The sequence below is a fragment of the Aythya fuligula genome, chromosome 3 (assembly GCF_009819795.1).
Source record: "Aythya fuligula isolate bAytFul2 chromosome 3, bAytFul2.pri, whole genome shotgun sequence".
Classification (NCBI taxonomy): domain Eukaryota; kingdom Metazoa; phylum Chordata; class Aves; order Anseriformes; family Anatidae; genus Aythya; species Aythya fuligula.
Window position 1 is genome coordinate 86,957,868 of NC_045561.1, and position 21,793 is coordinate 86,979,660.

General features: G+C 36.3%; 1 protein-coding gene across 2 annotated transcripts in view; it reads right to left on the reverse strand.

The window, feature by feature from the left end:
- The window catches only part of KCNQ5 (potassium voltage-gated channel subfamily Q member 5), a 290,751-nt gene that overhangs the window by 60,730 nt on the left and 208,228 nt on the right, over nucleotides 1-21,793 (reverse strand). For both annotated transcript variants that reach the window (XM_032184800.1, XM_032184799.1), the window contains exon 3: nucleotides 8,795-8,921. In XM_032184800.1, coding sequence (XP_032040691.1) covers nucleotides 8,795-8,921 — 127 coding nt within the window. The remainder of the gene's footprint in view (nucleotides 1-8,794; nucleotides 8,922-21,793) is intronic.

Sequence of the window (21,793 nt, forward strand, 5' to 3'; positions counted from 1 at the left end):
AAGCATTTACACTGTTTTGGAGCTGATGTGTGTTGATTTAAGTGAGGTCTGGTGGGCGCCTTCCCTAGATATGCTGCTGACAGCACTGCTGTCTCTTGGTAGAAATGTCAAATCCTCGCTTTTGAGAGTTTAAGCAAAATCTCTTTTTTTTTTTTTTTTTTTTTTTTTTTTTTTTAAAAAGAAAAAAAATAATCTTTCTTTAAGAGGAGACTTCAGGTTCTGGCATCCTGGTGCATAAGTGCTAGGTGTGGGAAGGGAGGAAATTAAGATGTGCAGGACATGCCCAATTTGCTTTCTAGAAATATGCAAATATTTCTACATAGCTGTATTAAACTTGAGATATAAATACTGTAACTCTGTTACACAATGTAATGAGGTTACATTGTAAAATCCTGCCTAATTGCTCTATTTAACACAGCAGCTGTAAAAAGGAGGAATTTTAAACCCATACTTTTTCCTTTTGTATACAGATTTTTTTTTTTCTTTGCAACAGTTTGAGGGTAACCATTCAAGACAAGATCATAAAAATAGAGATTGTCTGTTATTCCCACTGGACTATTGCACCCACCAGGCTTCCAGTCACTTAGCAGTGCTGGTGACAACATGCAGTTCTCCATAGGGATGCAAAAGAATGAAAATATCTGTGGAAACTGAATTTCTTCAAGCCCTGTGATCACTTACAAGCTCATTGCAAGGCTGGATGAAGACACCTGTCGATCGTTTTGACTATACTGAATATAACAGTGGGAAAAGCTTGCATTTTAACCTGTCATCATTGGCAGTTAACAAATTAAACCTGAGCAGAGAACAGAGAGCCACATTTGAAAGAAAGAGCACTATTGCTAATCCAAATGAAAATGCCATTTTTTCAAAATGACAACATAGCCCATCAAAGTGAGGCCATCGGTTTCAACTACCTGCACCTACAACCCTCTTTCTGGAGACCTAGCTCAGACATTGATGACCAGAATAGAAATAAATTAGTTTTCACAAAAGACAGCAACAAAGCCACAACATTAAGCAGGTAATGCAGTAATAATTATAATAATGCTACTCAAGCTAAAACCACCAAAGTAGCTGAAAGTCATGCAGCAAATATAAGACAGCAGCACATTGCCTGCTGTCTTATGGTGCTGGGTGAATGTAAAAGGAGCCAAGTGAGTGCAAGGATTTCTCACTAAGTTTATTTTGATACCACTTTCAAGCCATTCTAGAAAGAGTCCTTCAGTTTATGCCAAGCATGAACTGCCAAGTGTATGCCCTCTTAGACCTCTTCAAAATTCATCATTAATGTTCTGAGGTGTGGGGCTGGGATACCACATGAGAAAGCACAGTTTTATCCAGCTAATACCTGCAAGAGTAAATCATGGCTCAAATAGACCGACATTTGTCTAATGTACTACACCAAGCCATTAACATCGAAATATTTGTTTATACGCTGCCACAGCACCCCTAAGTAAGTATTGGCATGTTAGAAACATAGAAGACACATTAAAATTACTTTCTGAAATGAAGTGATACTGCAAGCTAGTGATATCACCAAAAGGTTGTACACATGCCAAGGACAGAATAATGGGCAGTTGCAAAAGTCCAAAATAGCAAACATCTACTTTAATATGATGCTATTATGGACCTCAATGGAAATGTTCTTAAATGAGTCCAATTTCTGCCTGGAGAGTATAATTTACCACTACAAAAGCAAAAACCAATGCAAAGCCACCAATGGAGCAATTCTTCTCAAAGAGGAGCTAAGGGAAAGAGCTGACAATGATCTGAGATGGGAGTTGCAAAGAATGTCATGCTACAAATGCAGTTGATTTGCAGCATGATAGCTGGAAAGAAGCCAGGAAAACTGAATATGTTCTTGCATGTCAGTTAAGTTATGACATGTTAATCTCTTACTTCATTAAAAATATATGTTTTTAGATGCTAGGGATGATGAAATTTGAAAAACAAACCAGCTATTTTACTGCTTCTGAGACTATGTGCTGAGGTAGACAGATAAGTGGATTTGGAACAATCCTGTCTACCTCTTTACCTCTCACACCAGTGTTTATATTAACAATTACTCAATTATTTAATTTTGGATTGGAGAAACATCTACACATATCTAAGGAAATTAAAGCAACCATCTCATCTATTGCTATGATGGGAATTCAGCTAAGTAAGGCAGGATAGGAATATCTGAAATAAAATGCAGAAAGGTAGTGAAAAGAAAGGTATTTCTGTGAGCATCTTTATAGACTGGACATCTCTAGTAGCAACAATTTTAAAGTCAGTCTCTGAAAAATATGAGCAAAATTGAACATATCAAGTCTAAAAACAGGAAATGTTAACTGCTTCTTGGTCTGTCAGTTGCTTACCTCCTTCTTCCTTTACCAAGTCACTGAAATCTTATGGCTCACAAGTGGCAGTGAAAGTTCTGTAATGTATGGTTATAGTATACAATATTTTATAATACAAAATATATAATAATAATAATGTATAAATTATATATATGTATTGTGAGATTCAAATACTGGAGATCATCAATCATTTTAAAGACTCTGTAAATCACTTACAGAATCTGAGTGAATCTGTACAGAGAATCTCACAGTTATCTACCACACAATCTCAGAATCATCTACCTGTGATATTTGACCTTAGGAAACTTTCCCAGTAACAGTGAACAAATTAGGAATCATTAAATATTTTAGTGCAGGTACTAAGTTATATCAGTCTTATTTGTAATGGACGTAACTACCTAATGTTTGGGAAAATATTTTCAGTAGCTTCCTAAGAAACTAATTCTAATATCACAAATAAATTCTTCATGGTAAAAGGTCTCTGGCTTTTAACAGACTCTTTTATAAACTTGTCTTAATTTCTTGATTTGCTCCTGTCCTTCACATCCCCATGCTCTAACCCACTTCATCCATTCCAGTGTGGATCTTTACTAATTTACACTGCTGGAATTCTTGATTTACAAGTGACTGATTATTCTTTGGATGAACAAAATCCAAGTTTCTTACACAGCAGATGAATACAATTAACACCAGGTGACAGGGAAAATCAGCATCTCTCTCTGGACCAATTAAGAACTACTTATTGATGTTTGGATAATTTCAGTGGGGATAAGAGATGGCAATTTCCTGCTCCAAATCTCTCAGAGCAAGAATTTAACTATACTTTATCCAGAAATGGGATTATTGGCTATTCTATATGACTGGGAGAGAGAGTACTTCTAATCTGAAGATAAAAAGATCCAGCCTGAATGTAAAATACTTTTCTTCAGGAAAGGGGAATCGTTATGAATGATTTTAATTTCAATTAACCAATACCTTTCAATTAAAAAACATCTAACCAGAAAACCTTCGCTAGCCTCATTGACTTCCTTGATGATCAGACATCTCAGCAGATTCACAGAATATGCTCAGTCCTCATAGCAAAACCTCAGTCTCCAAGCCTCATGAAAATGAAATGTGTTACTATTCACAGCTCCTCAGTAGGAAAGAAGAACATGTGAAACACAGTTGAGTCAAGTTGCCCAGTTCATGGTAAGTACTTTTCTGCTCAAAATAATATGACAGTGACACTAACTAAAATCAAAAAACATGTCAATCAGGAAGTACAGAATGCTGAATTCTTTAATATATACCAGAAATGAATTTTGTCCTGAACTCAGCAGCAAGGGTAGTAGTCAGCAAAAACAAACGTGAAAGAATAATGTCCATAGATAATGTTCAGAAGACATGATGTTTCCTATGCACCTCTAAAAACTGTATGGCCAGGATGGTCAAACATGAAGACATGCCACCAAATATTAGTTTTAAAAACCTATACAACTTGGGACCAATTTAACATAAAGAGCTACAGTGTTCATTGCACGTAATTACAGTTGCTGAAATCATCCAAGGATCTTTCAATTTCCAGTCCAAATACTACTCCTGTCAACATGTTTTCTGGAGTGAAGTGGACAGGATGTTCCTGAGATCGTTGGGCTGGCAGGAGAACATTCTCGGGGGAGCACCTCAACAAGGACATTGCTCCTGCTGAAACTTGGTCTTTCTGGGATTTATAATGAGATGTGATGTGAGATGTATCTCTTTGGTCAAGCATATTCTTAATTACAGACCATCACTGGGTTATTTAAAGTTCAAATTGTTCTGGAAAGGGGCTGTTTGTATTGTTTATCATGAGCAGCAGATTTACTATCTGGCTGAATTTAAACTGTATTATATGTCTAAATACCAAGGTAGCAGACACAACATATCATAACATAAATATATTGAATTAAAATAAATTAAATGCTCAACAGATCTTCTCATACACTAGATATGGATTTGTTTATAAAGGTTTGACAAAAGTACTGTATGATGGCTCATTATCACTTTAATTAATGAAAAATAGATTCAGCAATATTCAACTGCCACTGCTATCACTTAATGCTCTGAAATGCAGTTTGCCAGCCATGAAGTTCAAGAGCCTGATTACACATAATGAACTTAAACTTCCTGTTGGGAATTCGCTCATTCTGCAGCCTCAACAGAATTTGAACTTGTGACATTTCCATCACGCTATAGCTTGACAAGAGGTAAAATAGAAGCAGCTGTGGGGAAACTACTAATGGAGTTACTGAAATCCATGAAACGTTTCACTAGGCTCGACCATCAGTAAGTCTACTTACCCTGGAATAAGTGTTATATTGCTAGATGTGGTCTTAAATTTAAGATTCTGAGAAGATTCTGACATTATAGTTTCAAAACCCAAATTTAAATTGAGAATTTGCATAACATTTAGGCACTAAAATTCTGTGCTCAAGTTCTTCCAGCTAAATGGATGGACTTGAGATTTTTTTTCCTCAACACAGACAGACAGCATTAGCGGAAGAGCAACTGAATTGCTACTGAAGACAATAAAGTACTATGTAAGGTAAGGAAGAGCTACCTTCCACTTAAACCACACGCAATAGAAGTCATAACAGCCAGAAGTTAATGAGAAACACAGGGTTTGCTAAGTAAATACTGTTATAAACTAAAAAGGGAATCAAGGCAGTTTGCTGTTGATGCACAGGACTGCAGGCTTCTCAGAACCCAGCAAAACAAGAAACACATTTAGTACAGTGATTCACTTATTAAAGTGTTATTAAAGTTATTAAAATTTGTGTACTTGTTTAGTACACAACTTCACTTATTAAAGTGAATTTCGTGCAGAAGATACAAATAGTAGAAAAACAAAGGCTGAAGACTAGAAAAGACTGAAAAGACTGGAAAAACTACTCTGATTACCTCCTATGCTATGGGAAGCCCTTTCGTGAAGCATTATGACTACAAAATACTGAGATAGGACAGACTACTGAACCACAGCTTGATCTCCAACAGACTTTGTAAATTGGCAAAAACTATGAAGGACAGTCGGAGTAGAGCCAGGTACCTGATTGCTGCTTGCTACCAGATGTACCATGGGACCATTGCTATATTGGTGCCTCTAAGGGTCATTCTCAGAAAAGGCATTTAAAAGCTTTTTTCAAAGGGCTATACAAAATATTAACTGATCGGCTGATAACGTCAGCAGCATGAGTGAGATATTTCAATGGAACTGGGTGACTGAAGGGCAAGACAGAAGGGAAAGCTGATACGAGAAGCACAAGAAGTCTGGGAAATTGTCCAAAACAAATCTACTGATTAACTCCTTCCCCACCAAATATCAAGATAGGTACTTAGGTATGGTAAACTCTGGCTGGAGATTTTATTTTCCACAGCTCAAGCACTGAAGCACATCCACCTAGACCTCTGACAAACTGAAGTAATATTAATCTATCCTTAAACCCCCTCTTGGTACCAGGGTCCAGAGAGGAAAACCTATCTACAACACAAATAAATTAATATTTACTTCCATGAGTTCACAAATGATGTGCACAAAGACACCTAAAAATGGTAACCCATCTTTCATAATGGTGATTTTCAAGGAGCACAGCTCCTCTCAGGCATAGGCATACGCAGAATTCTTCCTGGACATCAGAGTCCCAGGGACTCTGTAGGCAGTAGCTGGGAAATGAGGTGCCTTGAGTGTTATGCTTCTGCACAGTATGACACAGCAACAGTGCTCTGCAGTGCTAACAGCTTCAGACTGATATGCCTGGGAAATTTAGGATTTAAAGAAGTAAACACATCTTTAAGTACGTCAGTATTCCTAGGAAAGTGTTTTATGCTTTATACATTATGTATACAAGCTCATACACCATCAGAGAAAATGAGGTATGGCAGGTAACTCCTGCCAGAAGAAAATACAAATCAAGGTTTAATACCGCATCATTATTCCCATTTTTACAGAAGTGTGGAACAAGGGAACAAAACTGGCAAATAATTTGCTACATATCTTCACTAACCTTGTAGCATACAGAGTTGTTGATGAACTAATTTGTCAGGGTAGTGACACTGTAGACACACTAAGGTTAAGCACAGAGCTTTGGCCCTGAATACTACTTTTATGGTTATGAAGTTATTAATGGAAAAAAATAAAGGCTTTCTGAATGTGACCCTTGAGGCAATCCTCAAGTTTATTATTTGTAGCTCTTAGGCCATTCCTCTATGTGAGTTGTGTTTGATCACAAAAATAATCAAAGAACAGATCTCCTGGAGATATATAGCAAAAATAATTAATATCAAACAGACTAATTCTTCTAAAATATTATTTTTTCATTGTAACAATAAATAGAAAGAATAAGTGAACAGATCTGTAAGTAAATAATGAAACAAATACACAAAAAGTAATAGGTCCAAACTGGCCATGTGCTCTTAAGAGCACATCATTGAATTCACTGCGTTTCTCCTGAAGCCATGTCTTCTCCTAGGCAGAACAAACCCAGGTCCCTCAGCCTCTCCTCACAGGGCAAGTACTCCAGCCCTAAACTTCTGCATGGAAAATGTTTTTACAGCTAGGGATCACCTAGATGAACAGAGGTGCAACAAGAAGAGAAAACTACAGAGCAAGGAGGCAAACCTAAAATCAGGTGAAGTAAGCCCTACCATTCACTGCAGCCTATGCCAGGAGACCTGCCTGAACCATTTCACAAATAGATGACTTTGTGAAAATTCATATGGTAGTGGTTCAAAGAAAAGGGGAAAAAATGCATTAGTCACTCTATGATAGCATGCAGATATTTGAGTAAGGAAGAACCCCTTCATTCACTTGTCCTTGGAGTTAATATCTTTCTAGTAACTTCTACATGGCCAAAGTAGGTTAGTTTTACTAAATTAACACTCTGGTGTTTTCTTGCAATTGTGTGCTGAAAAAAACTGACCGACGCAAAGTTTGAGGTGCATCACAAAATCCTGAAGTAACAAGTCTGATTAAGGAGGGTTTGCTGGTGCCATGGAAAATGAATAGCTGAATTTCTAGGTTTCCCTTGACAGATGGCCTAGTAAAAGCTGGAAAGATCTTTGAATTTCTTTACTGTGTTCTTTCAGCTGGGCTTGGCAACCTTAGGGCAAATGTGTGGAACCTGGTGCCTGATGAAGCTGGGTAAGATACTTCTTTTGCACCCCCCCCTGCTGCCTGAACAGAACAAGCCCCGATACTTGTTCCTCTCCCAGTCTCATAAAATAGGTTAGATGGGGTTGAGACAGCCCGTGATATCTTTCCACCTACTCGTGCACCTCTTGCTACAGTCCCTTGCACAACAGGATTTTCTCAACAAGACAAGGTAAGGATTTACTAGGGAATGAGGCAGAAGGCAAAAACTTGTTTTAAACCCTTGCCCTCACCAGCAGTCTTGTCTGCTACATCACTGGGAACTGAATAACTCTGTGTAGATCAGGACTGTATTCACCTATATGATGTTATTGTTATTCGCCGTTTACACTGAGACCTGTATGCATAACTGCATATGTGACTCAGTTGTGCTAGCTGCTTTATAGATGTGCGGGAAAATATGTTTCCTTCCCCAGTTGATCTATAAATTAATATAAGATACAAGCAAATAAATTAATGGCTGCAGAGAGGAAAGAGGTTGAGAGACAAGGTGGGAGGCTGAGATCCTGAAGTTCCACAGGCGTTCTGTAAAAAGCTTTGCTCTAAACCATTAGAAAAGCAATCAATTATCAGATTAATTTGATTAACCATCCTTGATTTCTACCTCTATTGGGAAACCAATATCCTGCAGATTCTTTTTAAAAATATGGCTTTGAGTGGTTGTGGGCCTATTCACCATTTAAAGAATGAATTTCTATAGCAAAGAAGGGGAGGAAGAGACTCTCAGAATCATTGTAGAAATACGTTATAACCTTTGCAGAAAGTGGCAATGGAGGAACCACGATGTTGTCAGAAAATGGTATATGTTTTTAGGAAGGTTTTTAAATTTAATGAAGTGTACACATACATCTGTAGTCACAGAAGTTTAAATAAAGAGGATACATAATGTATGCACGTATGTGCATGGTATATTTGCATGCATGTAAAAGATGTCTCATGTTTGTGATCATTAAATGCATGTCAGCTCTTGTGTTTTTTAGTGAGATCAACTCTTAACCTTTCATTCTTCCAGTATGCATGAAGCTGGCTGTTTGACATGCATAGGAAAATGGCTTCTGGAAAACATAAGAAACACGTACTGACTACTACTTAGGAACATTGTGGTTTTATATCTAGAGAAGCTTTGGTCAGATGACAGTTGACAGACAACTATTCTGGATTTACACCTGGTTACTGTAAACATAATCTGATTCTATTGGTTTTCATTTAGAAGTAAAATAGAAGGGGAGCAGGGTTATTTTTATTATATATTTTTGTCTTAAACTAGAGTTGTGACACCCACCTATTACACAGAATGGTTTCCTTGCAAAGCGCAGCCTTCCTTGCCATCCTCGATATCGACAACAGCATCCAGCAGACCAGATACGAATAATAAATTCCAAACCAAAGACAACAATCATGACAAATTCCTGGAAAAGACAAATAAGAAAAATGCCTTTTACTGATAACCAACACGGAAACATCAAGAAACTTATGACCACTGTGTGTGTCTAGTGATCCATCTTTATCACCAGAAGATCCCAAAGCTATGCTGGGATCCTGCTCCCCAGCATGGCCACACATCTACAGAAGAAACACATCCCACAGAGCTTCCTGGTGAAGCATCCAAATCTAACCTGAATAACATTAATTATCTGCTAAAATCAGCTACTATGTATGGAATGCTGAAGGGCTGAATCCTACAGAAGCAATAGCAAAGCAAAATTATCCAGTGACTTTGGATAATTTTGGACTTTGGACTGAGGATCAGACCACATGTGATTTACATAGCTAGCGAGGGATATATGTTATATATCCACCTCGATAAAATTACTTCTTATTTTGAAGGCTGAATGTTTTGGTAAATTTAACTTCATTAAAGTACCACAATAATAGTACACAGGTGAACTGACTGAGATGATGAAGATGCATTTTGGTAATCAATCTTTTCCCAGAAGTAGGTTAAGATACATGCAACTGTAATTACATACAATGGGTATGTAATTGTTTCTAATACAGTAAAAAAATATTCACATTAGGTATAACTTCCCCTGAATAATTTATGCAAAAGTCTTTCTTTATTTGCCTGGTTTGCTTTTCTTTTACATTGGAATCTTTTTAAGACTGTTCTTTTCAACCTGTATAGATGCAGTTGTTACTGTGAAAAAAATCAGTTCAACAGTGAGCTGAACAGTTTCAGTAACAGAGTTTTGAGCACAGTTCAGCTCTATAATTTAAGGAAATCTGAATCGCTACAATATGTAGTGACAGAGTACCTACATACTGGTACAGAATTATTAACTTAATTCAGATATTTTTCTAGAATGCATTAAGAAGTTAACCATTTTGAAATGATGAAATAAAAATTTGTGTGTTAAGCAAAAGGAGAAAAATATTTGAAGAAGGTTCTTAAGCAGTTCGTCGAGAAGAAGAGGATAAAAGCTGTATTTTCTTTGGCAGCTGAATGCATTCCCACATTCAGGATAAAGCTGTCCCTATCAGCCAGTTAACTTGTTATTCCTACAGGATAAGGACTAGTGTAGCACTAGTAAAAGAACATCGCAAGTAGACTTAGAAAAAGAAGACTGTTTGAAAGGGTAAGGTCAATCCAATATTGACTTTTCCCCAATAAACAGTTTGCATGTTTTTAGACTCTGAGACCCTAAAATCTGCAAGCCAGTAAGGCTGTAGATGTCACATACATCAACTCAGGCATTACTTTACTTGAACTAATGACATTATTAATATTTTGCCATGCAGTGGTGCTTTACAAATTCATGATTAACAGCAGTACATTGACATATTGTGAATTTAATTTTCTTTTGCTTTTTGCTTTCATAAAACAATACTAAAACACCATCCTAAAACATGTCAGATTGTAATACTGCATTGGATTAAAAGAGGTTTTAGACCTTTATCAATATCTTCATTTCCAGTTTTGTAAATTCCATATTGAATTCATAAACCACAAAAGCAGAACAAGATTTCTTTGCTGAAATTCAGATAAAGAATATGTTAGTCATTTTTTTTTTGTTGTTGTTAGAAAAGAACACATGGAAAAAACAGTGTTACTGTGTAAGGTTTTCTTTTTATTCATCCTATTTTAGCAATCTTCATCTTAATTCCATGGACTGAGTTATGGCACAACTTTAGAAAGGATTATGTGCAAAATTGAAAAAGTTCTCTATATAGTAACAATATTTCTTAATAGTTGGCTATCATGCCATACATTTCCTCATAGGAAATTCTGTGTAGTCCAAGAATAAAATGGACACAGGAGCAAATTGGAAAAAAAAAAAAAGGAAGAATATGTATTTTAGTTAAATAACTACCACTTTTATAGCGTGAATTATTAAATCTGGTTTACACATTGTTAGATGATGTCTCTGAATTTATGGGGGTTGTTGGCAGGCACCCAGGCCATTTGACATCTGATTCTCTTGATGAAGTTACTTCTTTGGGGTAGCAGTAATAGATACTGGAGGAGTGGAGGATAGCAAAGCATGAAACACCCTTTGCTTTCAATAAAATCTTTTCCTTGTTAAAATATAATCACAGTTTATTTCACTAACATTTCTGGTTTCCCTAGAAAACATACTGTGTGTACAGATGCATAAGAAACACCTCCTCAGTAAGTACTCTGAAATGTCACAGACATCCTTCAGCCCGTGTGGGAAGTGTTGTGTGCAGGAGCCAATCCACACTGGAAAGAGCATCCTCTGTCACTTCCCAGACCCCATCAGGCCTCCCCAGTGGAGAACTGGCAAGAATGGAAAGCACTTAACTACTCACAAAGGACTATTCTGCAGCTTCATTTCAGTTAAATTAGTATCATAAAAGTGCTGATAGAAATTGAAAAGTGTTAATTTTTGGTAGTTTAATATTCTGGTTCCTAATTAGTGCTATGCAGCTTTGTATGTCATCTGTACTACCATTAGCAATTATTATTTGCTACGCTAGCTCAGTTATACAAAGATGAACAGTCTTTATATGCTGCAAGCATGTTTGAAAGTCTCTTATCCTTCACGGTCTCATCTCAGAGGCAGAAATTCTATTTTTCTCTCTCTCACACACATATAAACACATATATATGTACCACAAAGTGAAAATTCATGGAGATGTATCTGTTCTGAGGAAGAAAAAAGCAAAAGGAATTTTTTTTTTTTTTTTGGGGGGGGGGAGGCAAGAGTATAAGATTTTTCTTGGAGAAATGATGTGAAATGTCTGTGTTCATTCTGTACAAAAAATATTTACCACTTCCAGCAACATTATAAATTTATGCAAAGTGATATTCTTTCAAAATTCACTGAATTTTCTACTAATTAAGGAAAATTTTAAAGCAGCTGCTGTAGTTACAGTAAGTGAGCTCAAGTACTTTGAATATGGCTCTGTGCACTGGAATGCTGATTTTAAAAATACTGCATGTCTTCCACACATACCAAACTTCAGGAGGTTTTAAAATACAGTATCAGATTTAATAACAGAAAAGTCACTGAACAAGGTGGAAATAAGATTTCACACTTATTTTTGCACTTTCTGAAATAGTGTTATTTCAAAATGATCTTTATATCCTTGCCACCCCTACTTTCTCAAATAACAACTGATTTTAAAGGCAATACATATAATGAATAAAATCTACAGGAAAAAGACTTTCCTAGAAAATGTGAATGCATTCAAAAAGAAACTCTTCATGGCAGTGTACGTACCAGTTTTGGTGCATTTTAGATTGGTTCAGGTTGAAACCAGAAAGAGAGTCAAACACCACTGAGAAATAAGTAGTGTTTTAGTAATCAGTGCACTCAATCACAATTTAAATTCAAATTTCTGTCAAGGTTAACTTGGGCCAAGGAATGACATTATTTGTTCCTATAGCAGCTACACAGTCACAATTTTCTTGTTTTTCCATGGACAAAAATTGAGAGGATGCAAACCAAATAAGATCAGTTTGTTGTTGTTATGTTTTGCTTTTAAATTTCATCTGGAATGGCTTATTAAAAAAAGAGGCATAAATCTAGACTTTTGAATAACTTGGTTGTAGTTCCTTAGCAAATGAAACACAAAATCAGAACATAATTGAAAAGGCATGCAATGGAATAAATCATTAGACCCCATATGATTTGTAGGCTTACTGTAGAAATGATATCTTCCAAGTATGTTTGTCCTACGCATGATATGATCCAATATCACAAATTTTGGTTTACTTATGAAATACAAAATAACAACTATTACTACAGAATGTGAAAATCCTTCACTATTGATAAATTTGGCCTCCTTCAAAATTCAGCAAGGCTGAATTTGAACTGATGAGCAAGTTTAGATTTACTGGTGACCTAACCCTTCCCTTCCTATTAACATCACCAAGAACATCCAGGATGCCCTGGTCTTTACCATTTCTTCTTTTTTCCCTATGTTGTCATCTTTCTCCAATCCCAGCTGCCATTGTCCCTGCTCCACAGTTACTACAGCTGTAATATTTCTGGATATTTAAGCTTAAAGTTAGCCCCCCTCTGTTACTGATATGGCAGATCCATTGGTGCTTCAGAAAAGGAAAAGTCTTTTTCCTTCTCAAAGCACAGTTCACCCAGACTGATCTCATTCTGCAAAACTTCTACATATGCTGCTCCTGTCGTCACATGGAAGTATGCATATGCAAGAGAAGCAAGGCTAAAACACATGGGCTGAAAAGATTCAGTTGCTTTTGACATAAGGAATGCAGATGCCAGTGTGCTCCTGAAGATTTTTTACATCTGTATGTGCCTTAGCTGCTCTGCCACTGGGACAACGATGGTTATGTAGATGGACGAAAAATAAGAGGTCATCCAGAGCAAGGTTTCTATTAGCAAAAGGTCCTGCAGGACCTTTGTGCATGGAAGCTACAATGAGCACTTTTATTTTTTTGCCTATCTAATTAGGGTGCTAATGACAATGAAATTGTGAATATTAGTATGCTTCTCAGGTAGCTTTCAATGATAAGGATTTCCCTAACTGTAACATTAAAACAGCCAAAAACTGTTTTTATTATAGCTTTCTTGTTCATTAACATAACTGCTTATTAGAACTTAAAATAATTGGCTGCATTCCTGCTGCTGAAATCAGGTGCCTTGGATGTAGGCCATCATTTCAAGCAATTAGAATTATTTTCATGATTAGAAAATGACTAAAGTTGAGAATTTTGAGCTCTTCTTATAGGAGGCTCTTGTTTTTTTTTTTTTTTTTTTGGAATTCACACATAAGCCAAGGTTTGGATACAAGAAATCTAGCTTCAAGACAATAGCTCTGCTGTTATTTTAATTATATTTCTTGTATGGAAATTGTGATATCACATATTCCAAAGACAAGAGAAATAGGACAGCAAAGCTGCAGACTCAGTACAGAGCTGACTGCCGGTGATAGGAGATCACTGGGTCCCAGTCACTGGATCACTGTCCCAGTCACTGTGATCACTGGATCCCAGGTCACTGGGTCTATAAGTGATATTATGAGCCCAGAACAGTGACTTGAACATATCAAATTAATCCTCTGAAGTAAGCTTTAATCAGATCACAAGTACTTCCATACTGAAGATGACATCTCTGTAGTGTAGCTGCACTGCAGATACTCATCTGGTGTAATTCAGCAGACTCTTTACATGAACACAATAGGAAGGACGATGTTGTCTGATACCAGCTAAGGAACTGTCCCTTCTTCCCTGAAAATTCATAAACAGGGAAGTCCAGTGATTTCAGATCAGTTGGAAGAGAGGAAGAATAAACATTTTTTCATTCTTTCATTTGCAGATGTCTGTTTTAAGAATGTCACCAGCTGCTGAAATTTCATTCTGGTGACACATGATGAATAGTGATACTGTTCAAATAGCAATGCTTTATTATTCATAGTCAAAGAAGACGAGTGTTTTCTCATTCAGTTACAGCAAGAACATAACACCTCAGCTTCTGCACCCCTCTCTCAAGCAAAAACAAAAACAAACAAAACAAAACAAAACAAAAAACCTCCAATGATTTAAAGTACTGAACACCAGAGTTAGGCTCTCCACTTTACCCTGACACAGTTGGGAGGTGAGGGTAGTGCAATGGTACTCTGTCTCAGAGAAACCTGAGAAAGGTGTGGGTTTAAAATAGCTGTGCTGTAGAAGCTGTTGTAGGACTATGGATGTTCCTGTTATACTGGCCAGTTTCCAGATTCAAATCAGCACATATGAATATGTGCATATGTTATTGTTCAAAATAATTATGTAATTTGAATCCATTTGTATTATCCTTACGTCAGCATTAGAAGGGAAGATCTTTGAACTAAACAGCTAACAAGTGTATCTACAAATGCATATATACACTTCAGGAACTAATGTTTTAATTCTCTCCAACTGCAGTTTAGCAGTGAGAGAGGCAGCCATAAATCTGAAAACATAACCCAGAGTAGACCCTATTAGTGGCATATAAATCACAACCAGAGACTTCAGTTCAGCTTCCAGTGCAATACCTAATAAGCACAAAATAAATTTATGCACTTTTTGTCATTTATCAGTATTGTAATGAATGTGATACTTTTACAACATTTGCTTTTTCAAATTATGATTAAGATTTCCCATGTCGATTATACATTAATAGAGGATTATTAAGAAATCAATTCTGTGCCTTTTAATTTAATACACAGCTATGAGTACATTGACATAATATTAAAATCCCAGTCTATTCTCAGTTTTAATTAGCCACGTATTACATATGATTTCTGCTATCCAATTGATTCTTAGCTTTTTGTGATTTTTACCTGAAACATCACCTATCAGTCATGCTTCTTTACTCAGTTACAATAGAAAAGAGTCCAGAATTTTTATGTTGAGCAAAAGCAGCTTTGAATCAGGTAGCAAAAACACTTAGCAGAATTAGGTAGCTACCATTTAATTATGTTTTTCATCATCCCTTATGGAGTGTTTACCATAGCAGACCCATTTCCTAGCACTGAAACTGCACTAACCTTCCCATGCATCCACAGAGGAAAGACAGAAACCCTAGGACAACTGACAATGCCACAGAAACAAATGCCACAGAAGCTCCAAGATCCATTGCCAAAAGTGCATTTCTCCCCGCTGCACTTGCAGATTATGGTGCTTACCATCCAAGTGCATGTGTGGGCAAACATACTCCTTTTGGCTCTTAAATTTTGGTGCATGTAGTTCTTCCAGAAAGACCCTAGTGATAACTGAAAACTCCTTCTCAAATTGGGAAAATGGCCATGGGAAATGCTGATTCTGCTGTTCGTCACGTCCATCCTACTCTTCTCCAGACACAGAATCATTCTTAAATGTCGTGCTTTCCAGTGTCTCCCACTGACACCCACTGCTTTGCTCCAGATCGTTTGTTTATGTCAGGTACAACTATGTTTCTGAGATAGTTCCTGAATGGAGACAATATTAATAGATCTCACACTATAGAATAATTCTCTGCTTTCCAAGCATTTTTGTATCTTGCCTTGTGCTTGTTCATGTATTCTTTCTCTGTAGTGAGGTATCAGCAATGAATGGTCTTATTTTAATTTTAAAATTATCTGAATATTGAAAACAACGAAGCTCTGTACAGCTGTACCCAGGCCTTTGCATCTCCTTTGTATTTTCTTCACGCATTTTTTTCTGCTGTAGTCAAGTTTCTATGTCACATGTTACAGGCAGACGTTCAAGCACATGTCTCTGTAGCTACACTGCTCACAGATCTTCCTTTTGAAATGTTTGTGAAGAATTTGATATCTTTCACTCAGTCCAAAAGAAATGTAGAATGGGTGCCAGAGACAGCACAGACTTGAATCCTTTTATGCTCTGGCATCCACGCTAATTTTGCATTGGTGCAAGGGGCTTAGGCTAGTTGTTATGACTGAACACATGTATGTGAATTAAATGAGAACATTTGACATGCTATACAGTGGAGGGGGATGGTATATTTGTTCTTTTTTTCTTTGGTCTTAGTGTGTTTAGAGTTGATAAAACCTAGAGATTCTGCAAATTATATTTGCAGTGTTCTTTAAACAGTTTTCCCAAATATTCCCAAAGCTCTTTAATGGATCTTTCGTACAAGCATATTGAAGTACGTTTTGATTATTGGGAGACCTCTGGGCATCTGGGATTATGTGCTCTGAAATGTTTCCAGTACCAAATACAGAAAGCAATTTCAAGAGTTATCTGACAACTGGTAAATTTTGGCAAATTGGACTTGGAAAGTACTTTATCCAATCTGCCAAAATCCTGTTTATACATCTAGTTTACTGAGCTTATTTGCTTCTGTAATCTCACCAGACATTTACGTTACTTGTACAAGTATTCATTTATAATATTTCTATTCAACTTCCTAGGTTCAGTGAAAAAGTTAGCTTGGTCTCCTTTTTTTTTTTTATTTATTTTTTTATTTTTTTTCTTTTTTTCTTTTTTTCTTTTTTCTTTTTTCTCTCCAATAATTAAACTTTGAAATCCAGTATTTTTTAGCTTTTTCTACCATCTTTCCTAGGCTCTGGAATTTTGGTCTCCTGGAAAAAGAGAAGAGCAAAGCCCTTCCACATCCTCTTAAAAACATATACATATATCTTTGTGAGACATTCATTTCCTGCGATCATATCTTCATATGGTGCAATCAGCCAATTCCTGTCTGGTTCAGTTTTGATACCAAAACTATTATCCTGTACATGACATACACCCTTTCCTTAGGCACTCAATGTAAACCTCCAAGTTTTAAATGACCAGTGTTTATTTTGCTAATTCATCATCCTATCTCACCCCGATCACAGTGTCAGTACTGAACTTAGTTCCTGTGTGTCTCCTTGTATTTGTCATTATCTAAACTTTAAACTGTCTTTGAATATACTTCTGCACCTGATCCTTGCAGATAATTTTGATATTTATCTGTATTTTGTATCTATTTGCTTGATTTTGATGTCTTTAAACTAAATCTTGTGAGCAGACCCTTTCTCTTGCTTGAGAAAACTTCGCATTTTGGCTGTAGTAAGAAACATCTTTGCAAGCATTGTCACATCTGTTCAAAGTGACTAAGTGTTTCTGTAGTTTCTGTATGTTACTCAGACCATGGGGGTTTAGGTTTAGATTTACAAACAGCTTTCGTATCACTGATGTTCTGCCTTTTTCAGAATTCTTTTCCTTTTATAATATAATGTTTGGTAGACCTCTTACTTAAACATTATAACCCCATACTTTGGCTTTCCTCTAGAGATATATTCTGCATTTCCATCTGGCAAATCAATATTTCCCTAACAAGATCAGGTCTGAATTTCTGAGGTAGTTCTTGCTACCAATACAAGAAGTCCTGAACTTTATCTAACTCTGCCATGAAGCTAATGAAGTTCAGTACTGAAGACTATAGCATAAACTATTACAAATATGCATCTATGTAAAATACTATACTTATGACTTAGAATAGGTTTACCATGCTACCTTGTTATCCCTTAAACTGATAAAAAGGTAAAGATGTAATGGAAGAGCAAGTTGTGCAAGGAATGTTGCTCATTTGTCCTTAAAGGAGGTCAGGGACAACTGGTTTGGTCCTTTAGGATGATGTGTTGATTAGTCTAAAGGGAGATGTGCTTTTCCCTCCTCAAAGAATTCTATTAATCTGAATCCTGACACCTCATTACTAACATTGAATTTTCTCCTTTTTCCACTCTTAATCTCCAAATCCTCAAGTTGTGAGTGTTCTACAGAAAGTGGCCTACTGAAAGGCTGGGTAAGAGGCCCTTTTTTGAATAACATTGCCAGTCCTTTCCCTCTTAAGAATATATTCTCTGCCTTTGAAGCAATGTTAGTCTTTGTGCTGGGAAAACAAAAGGAATCAGAAACAACTCCAGTGATCTTTACATTGCACAGTAAATGGAGGTCTCTTACTGGAGGACACCTTTTAAGTAGTTCTTCCTGGCAAATGCTCTGGCAATGACTCTGAAACTCTTTCTTGCCTGCTACTGCATTTGCTGTTGAACACTGTAGCACTTGCGGTAACTGTTCGTAGTTATCCTACCTTCTTCAAGTGATTAAGCTATGAGACTTTTCTTTGCCCTGATTGCAGATCATGTGTAATAATGCTGTTTTAGTCATCTTTAGTCATCAAACCCATTTAAGCTTTCCCATTAGAAGCATAATACATTTTTTAATTACAAGAGAAAAAATTGATTCATTTCAATGCGTGATTTTTCATTCTTCTCTTTATAAAGGTTGTTTTTCCTTAGCAAAGAAGAATAAAAAAAAAAAAAATGGACAAAATGTTACAGACAATATAATCAAGCCCAGAAACATATCAGTAATAGGGTTATGCCAGTATCAAGACTTTTTTATTCTCCGATATGTTTGAAGTGTGTTTTAACACACTTAGCACTGTTGACAATAGATTTTTCATAGATACATTCACCGTTTTATATATGGTGTCACGTTCATTTGTTATGAAATCATTTTTATTGTTACTTTACCTCTCTTCATAGCTACAGTGTGTATTTGTTTTAGAGGTTTGTTGGTTGGTTGGGAGTGCCAGTGCTGCCTTACAACAGGAGAATTACAGCTTTGGGGACATCTACTGATGTGTTTTTAAATAACTTCAACATTTCATTTACATTTTTGCTTTTAGTAAGACTTCCTCCTAATAAGTTTTAGCTTCAGAAAGGTGCAACCTGAACTTAGGTTTCAGACAGAAAGTCATCTCTGTTTGCACACAAAGGTTCTTGGGCAGTTTTAATGAGATCTGGTGCAAATTCTTGTAACATTCAGTTCTTATTTAATGAATTGAGTATACATAACAGGAGAGTATCAATGTAATTAACAAGGACATGAAATTAATAATTAACAAAGACATGAAATTGTTTATTTTGAAAGGGTAAGACTATATTCTTTCAAAGCTAACAAGTAGTTTATTATGATATGGTTGAATTGCTTTATGCTCATGTTATTGCCTTAAAATAGTAGAGCATATGAATCCAAACAACAATGAAAATATGGAGGCTTTGACCTTATCAAAAATACATTTCCCTCTCTTATTTTGTTATTGATAACATCAGTTTCAAATATCTAACAGGTGGAATTTTTCAAAGAGTTCTATAGAGAAATTTTGAATTTTAAAATCCTTGCTTTGATTTGGAATGAAAGGAAACATTGAAAATGAGTATTTTCTGAGAAAAGATATTTCTGAGTTTTTACAACCTCTAGCAAACTTGAAAATCACTGATTTTTTCTCATGGATTAGTTCATGTGTTTCTCTTTGGAAAAGAATCAATGGAACTGTAATAACTGTGGTCTATACCCTAGCTTTTTTTGTTAGAGATGTATTATAATTGAAATCTCTCATGATCGTTCATTTTTCCTTCTATGCATTGTTAGCCTGTTCTACAGAGCCATCTACTTAGTTCTCTGCCCAGGTCCAGTGGTCTTTTATCCATGTGTCATGAGATGATTCAAGTACTGGGATAATAAATCTAAATCAGAATATGCGACTTTCTGAACAGAGGAACATCAATCTCTCTCTCTCTCTTTTATATTTTTATTTTCATTTTTATTTTTATTTTTTAAATATGTTCTCCCCAACCTTAACATTTTGTAGCTAGTATTTGTATGATTACATTTCTGTGGATGGATTCACTTTCCTAGAGCAGAGACAAATTGAATATGCGCTTGCCTGCTACAGGGCAGCTATACCCTATGTTTTCTAATCAATGTTCATCCTCTTTCTACATTTCATTTATGGGAATATATTAGAAGAGAAAAATCTTAGGAAGAGCTTAATTGCTAGAAGCACTTACTAGACTCTCCTTTTGGATTCATGTAAGTGACCACAGTAAGTTTAGAAGCGAGCTTCATCTACTGTACACTGTCTGCTTTTATGTCTTTGGGAACTATTTCTGCCTGAAGAACATGTTCCTAGAGAACATTTTCCGAGGTCCTTATTCTGCAGAACTGTGTATAGCTTTCTATCCCAGCTCTTTTCAGAGAAAAACACAAAATAGAATTGACAAAACAAGTTCTGCAGAAATTCATGAGTTTTGCAATCTTTCCAATGTGCTTAAAAATGAGAATAATGGGAAAAAAAAAAAAAAAAAAAAAAAAAAGATTACTTGTCACTCCAAATGAAAATGGTGTTTCTTTTCTACAGCGTCAATTTTACTTTTAAGCCAAGATTTTTAAAGTGTTCAAACAAACAAAGAATGTTTTATGCCAGGTCAAATGCGGCATCTAATCTGATCCAATACTTTTTCTGGACTTTCTGATTTGCCAGCTCTTTGTGGGTCAAGTCAAATTCTTTTATTTTCTCAAATAGACAATAAACAAATAGAAGTGAACCAGTTATTCACATAGCTTTACCTGAAAATGATCTTAAAATATAGAAAGTTTGATCATGAGAGCGAATTCCCTACAGTTCCAAATATGCTCTTTCCTGGCTATCGTCCCCAAAAGATTTGATTTTGCCTTCTCAGCCCGTTTTACTTCCCTTGTGTGTACTATTTGATAAAGCGCCAGCAAATGTACTTGTAGGAGATCAGCAATACACGAAAGATTATTTTCTTGCTGTGTTAGTTGGATTCTTAAGCTGCTTGTGGCTTTTTTGATGTTGAAGTAGATTTTATTCTACTGTCTGTCTGGGATATATCACTGCTACAGCCTGAGTGCCAGAAGTTATGTGCTCAGATGAGGCTAAAGCGTAATTATGATTGTAGGTATAAGGAGTTTTATCTGATGCTCTCCCTCTGGTTAGGCTTATTATTTCTGGAAGAAAATCTAACCAAATTCATTACTGATGTAGCAATATTTCACATACACTTAACATATCTGAAGGACTTTCATTTTAAGCATAAAACCCAAATACTAAGCGCTTTTCATTTGACAGGCCCCCAGATAAGTAGAGGGTACCAAGGAATCCAGTAGTGTTTGCTCAGATGCCAGCACTGAAGCCCTGGCTGGGTACAGCCTGACGCAGCGTGGCAGCTTTGTGCCAGCCTTGGGAGCAGAGCTTGGGAATTTCTGCAGTCCAGACAAGTCCATTAACTGCTGCTGATGCTCAGAAGCCCTCAGCTAATACTGCTTTCCTAAACAATTATTTACTTTGAGCTATTGCACTCTGTTGTATTTTTCTGAGAGAGCACTTAGGATGCAGTGATTAGGGGCTATGTTCTCTGCTCCCTTGTAAGGTGAGGCTCAGGGAGATGGATAAATGGAACTGACTGATTGCAGAACAATAATCTCCTGAGTTCCTCTGGCCTTTCTGAGAAGGAAGGAAGGAAAGGTTTACTTACCTCATTTACACTTCCCTCTTTAACCTTCCCATGTAATTGCAAATAG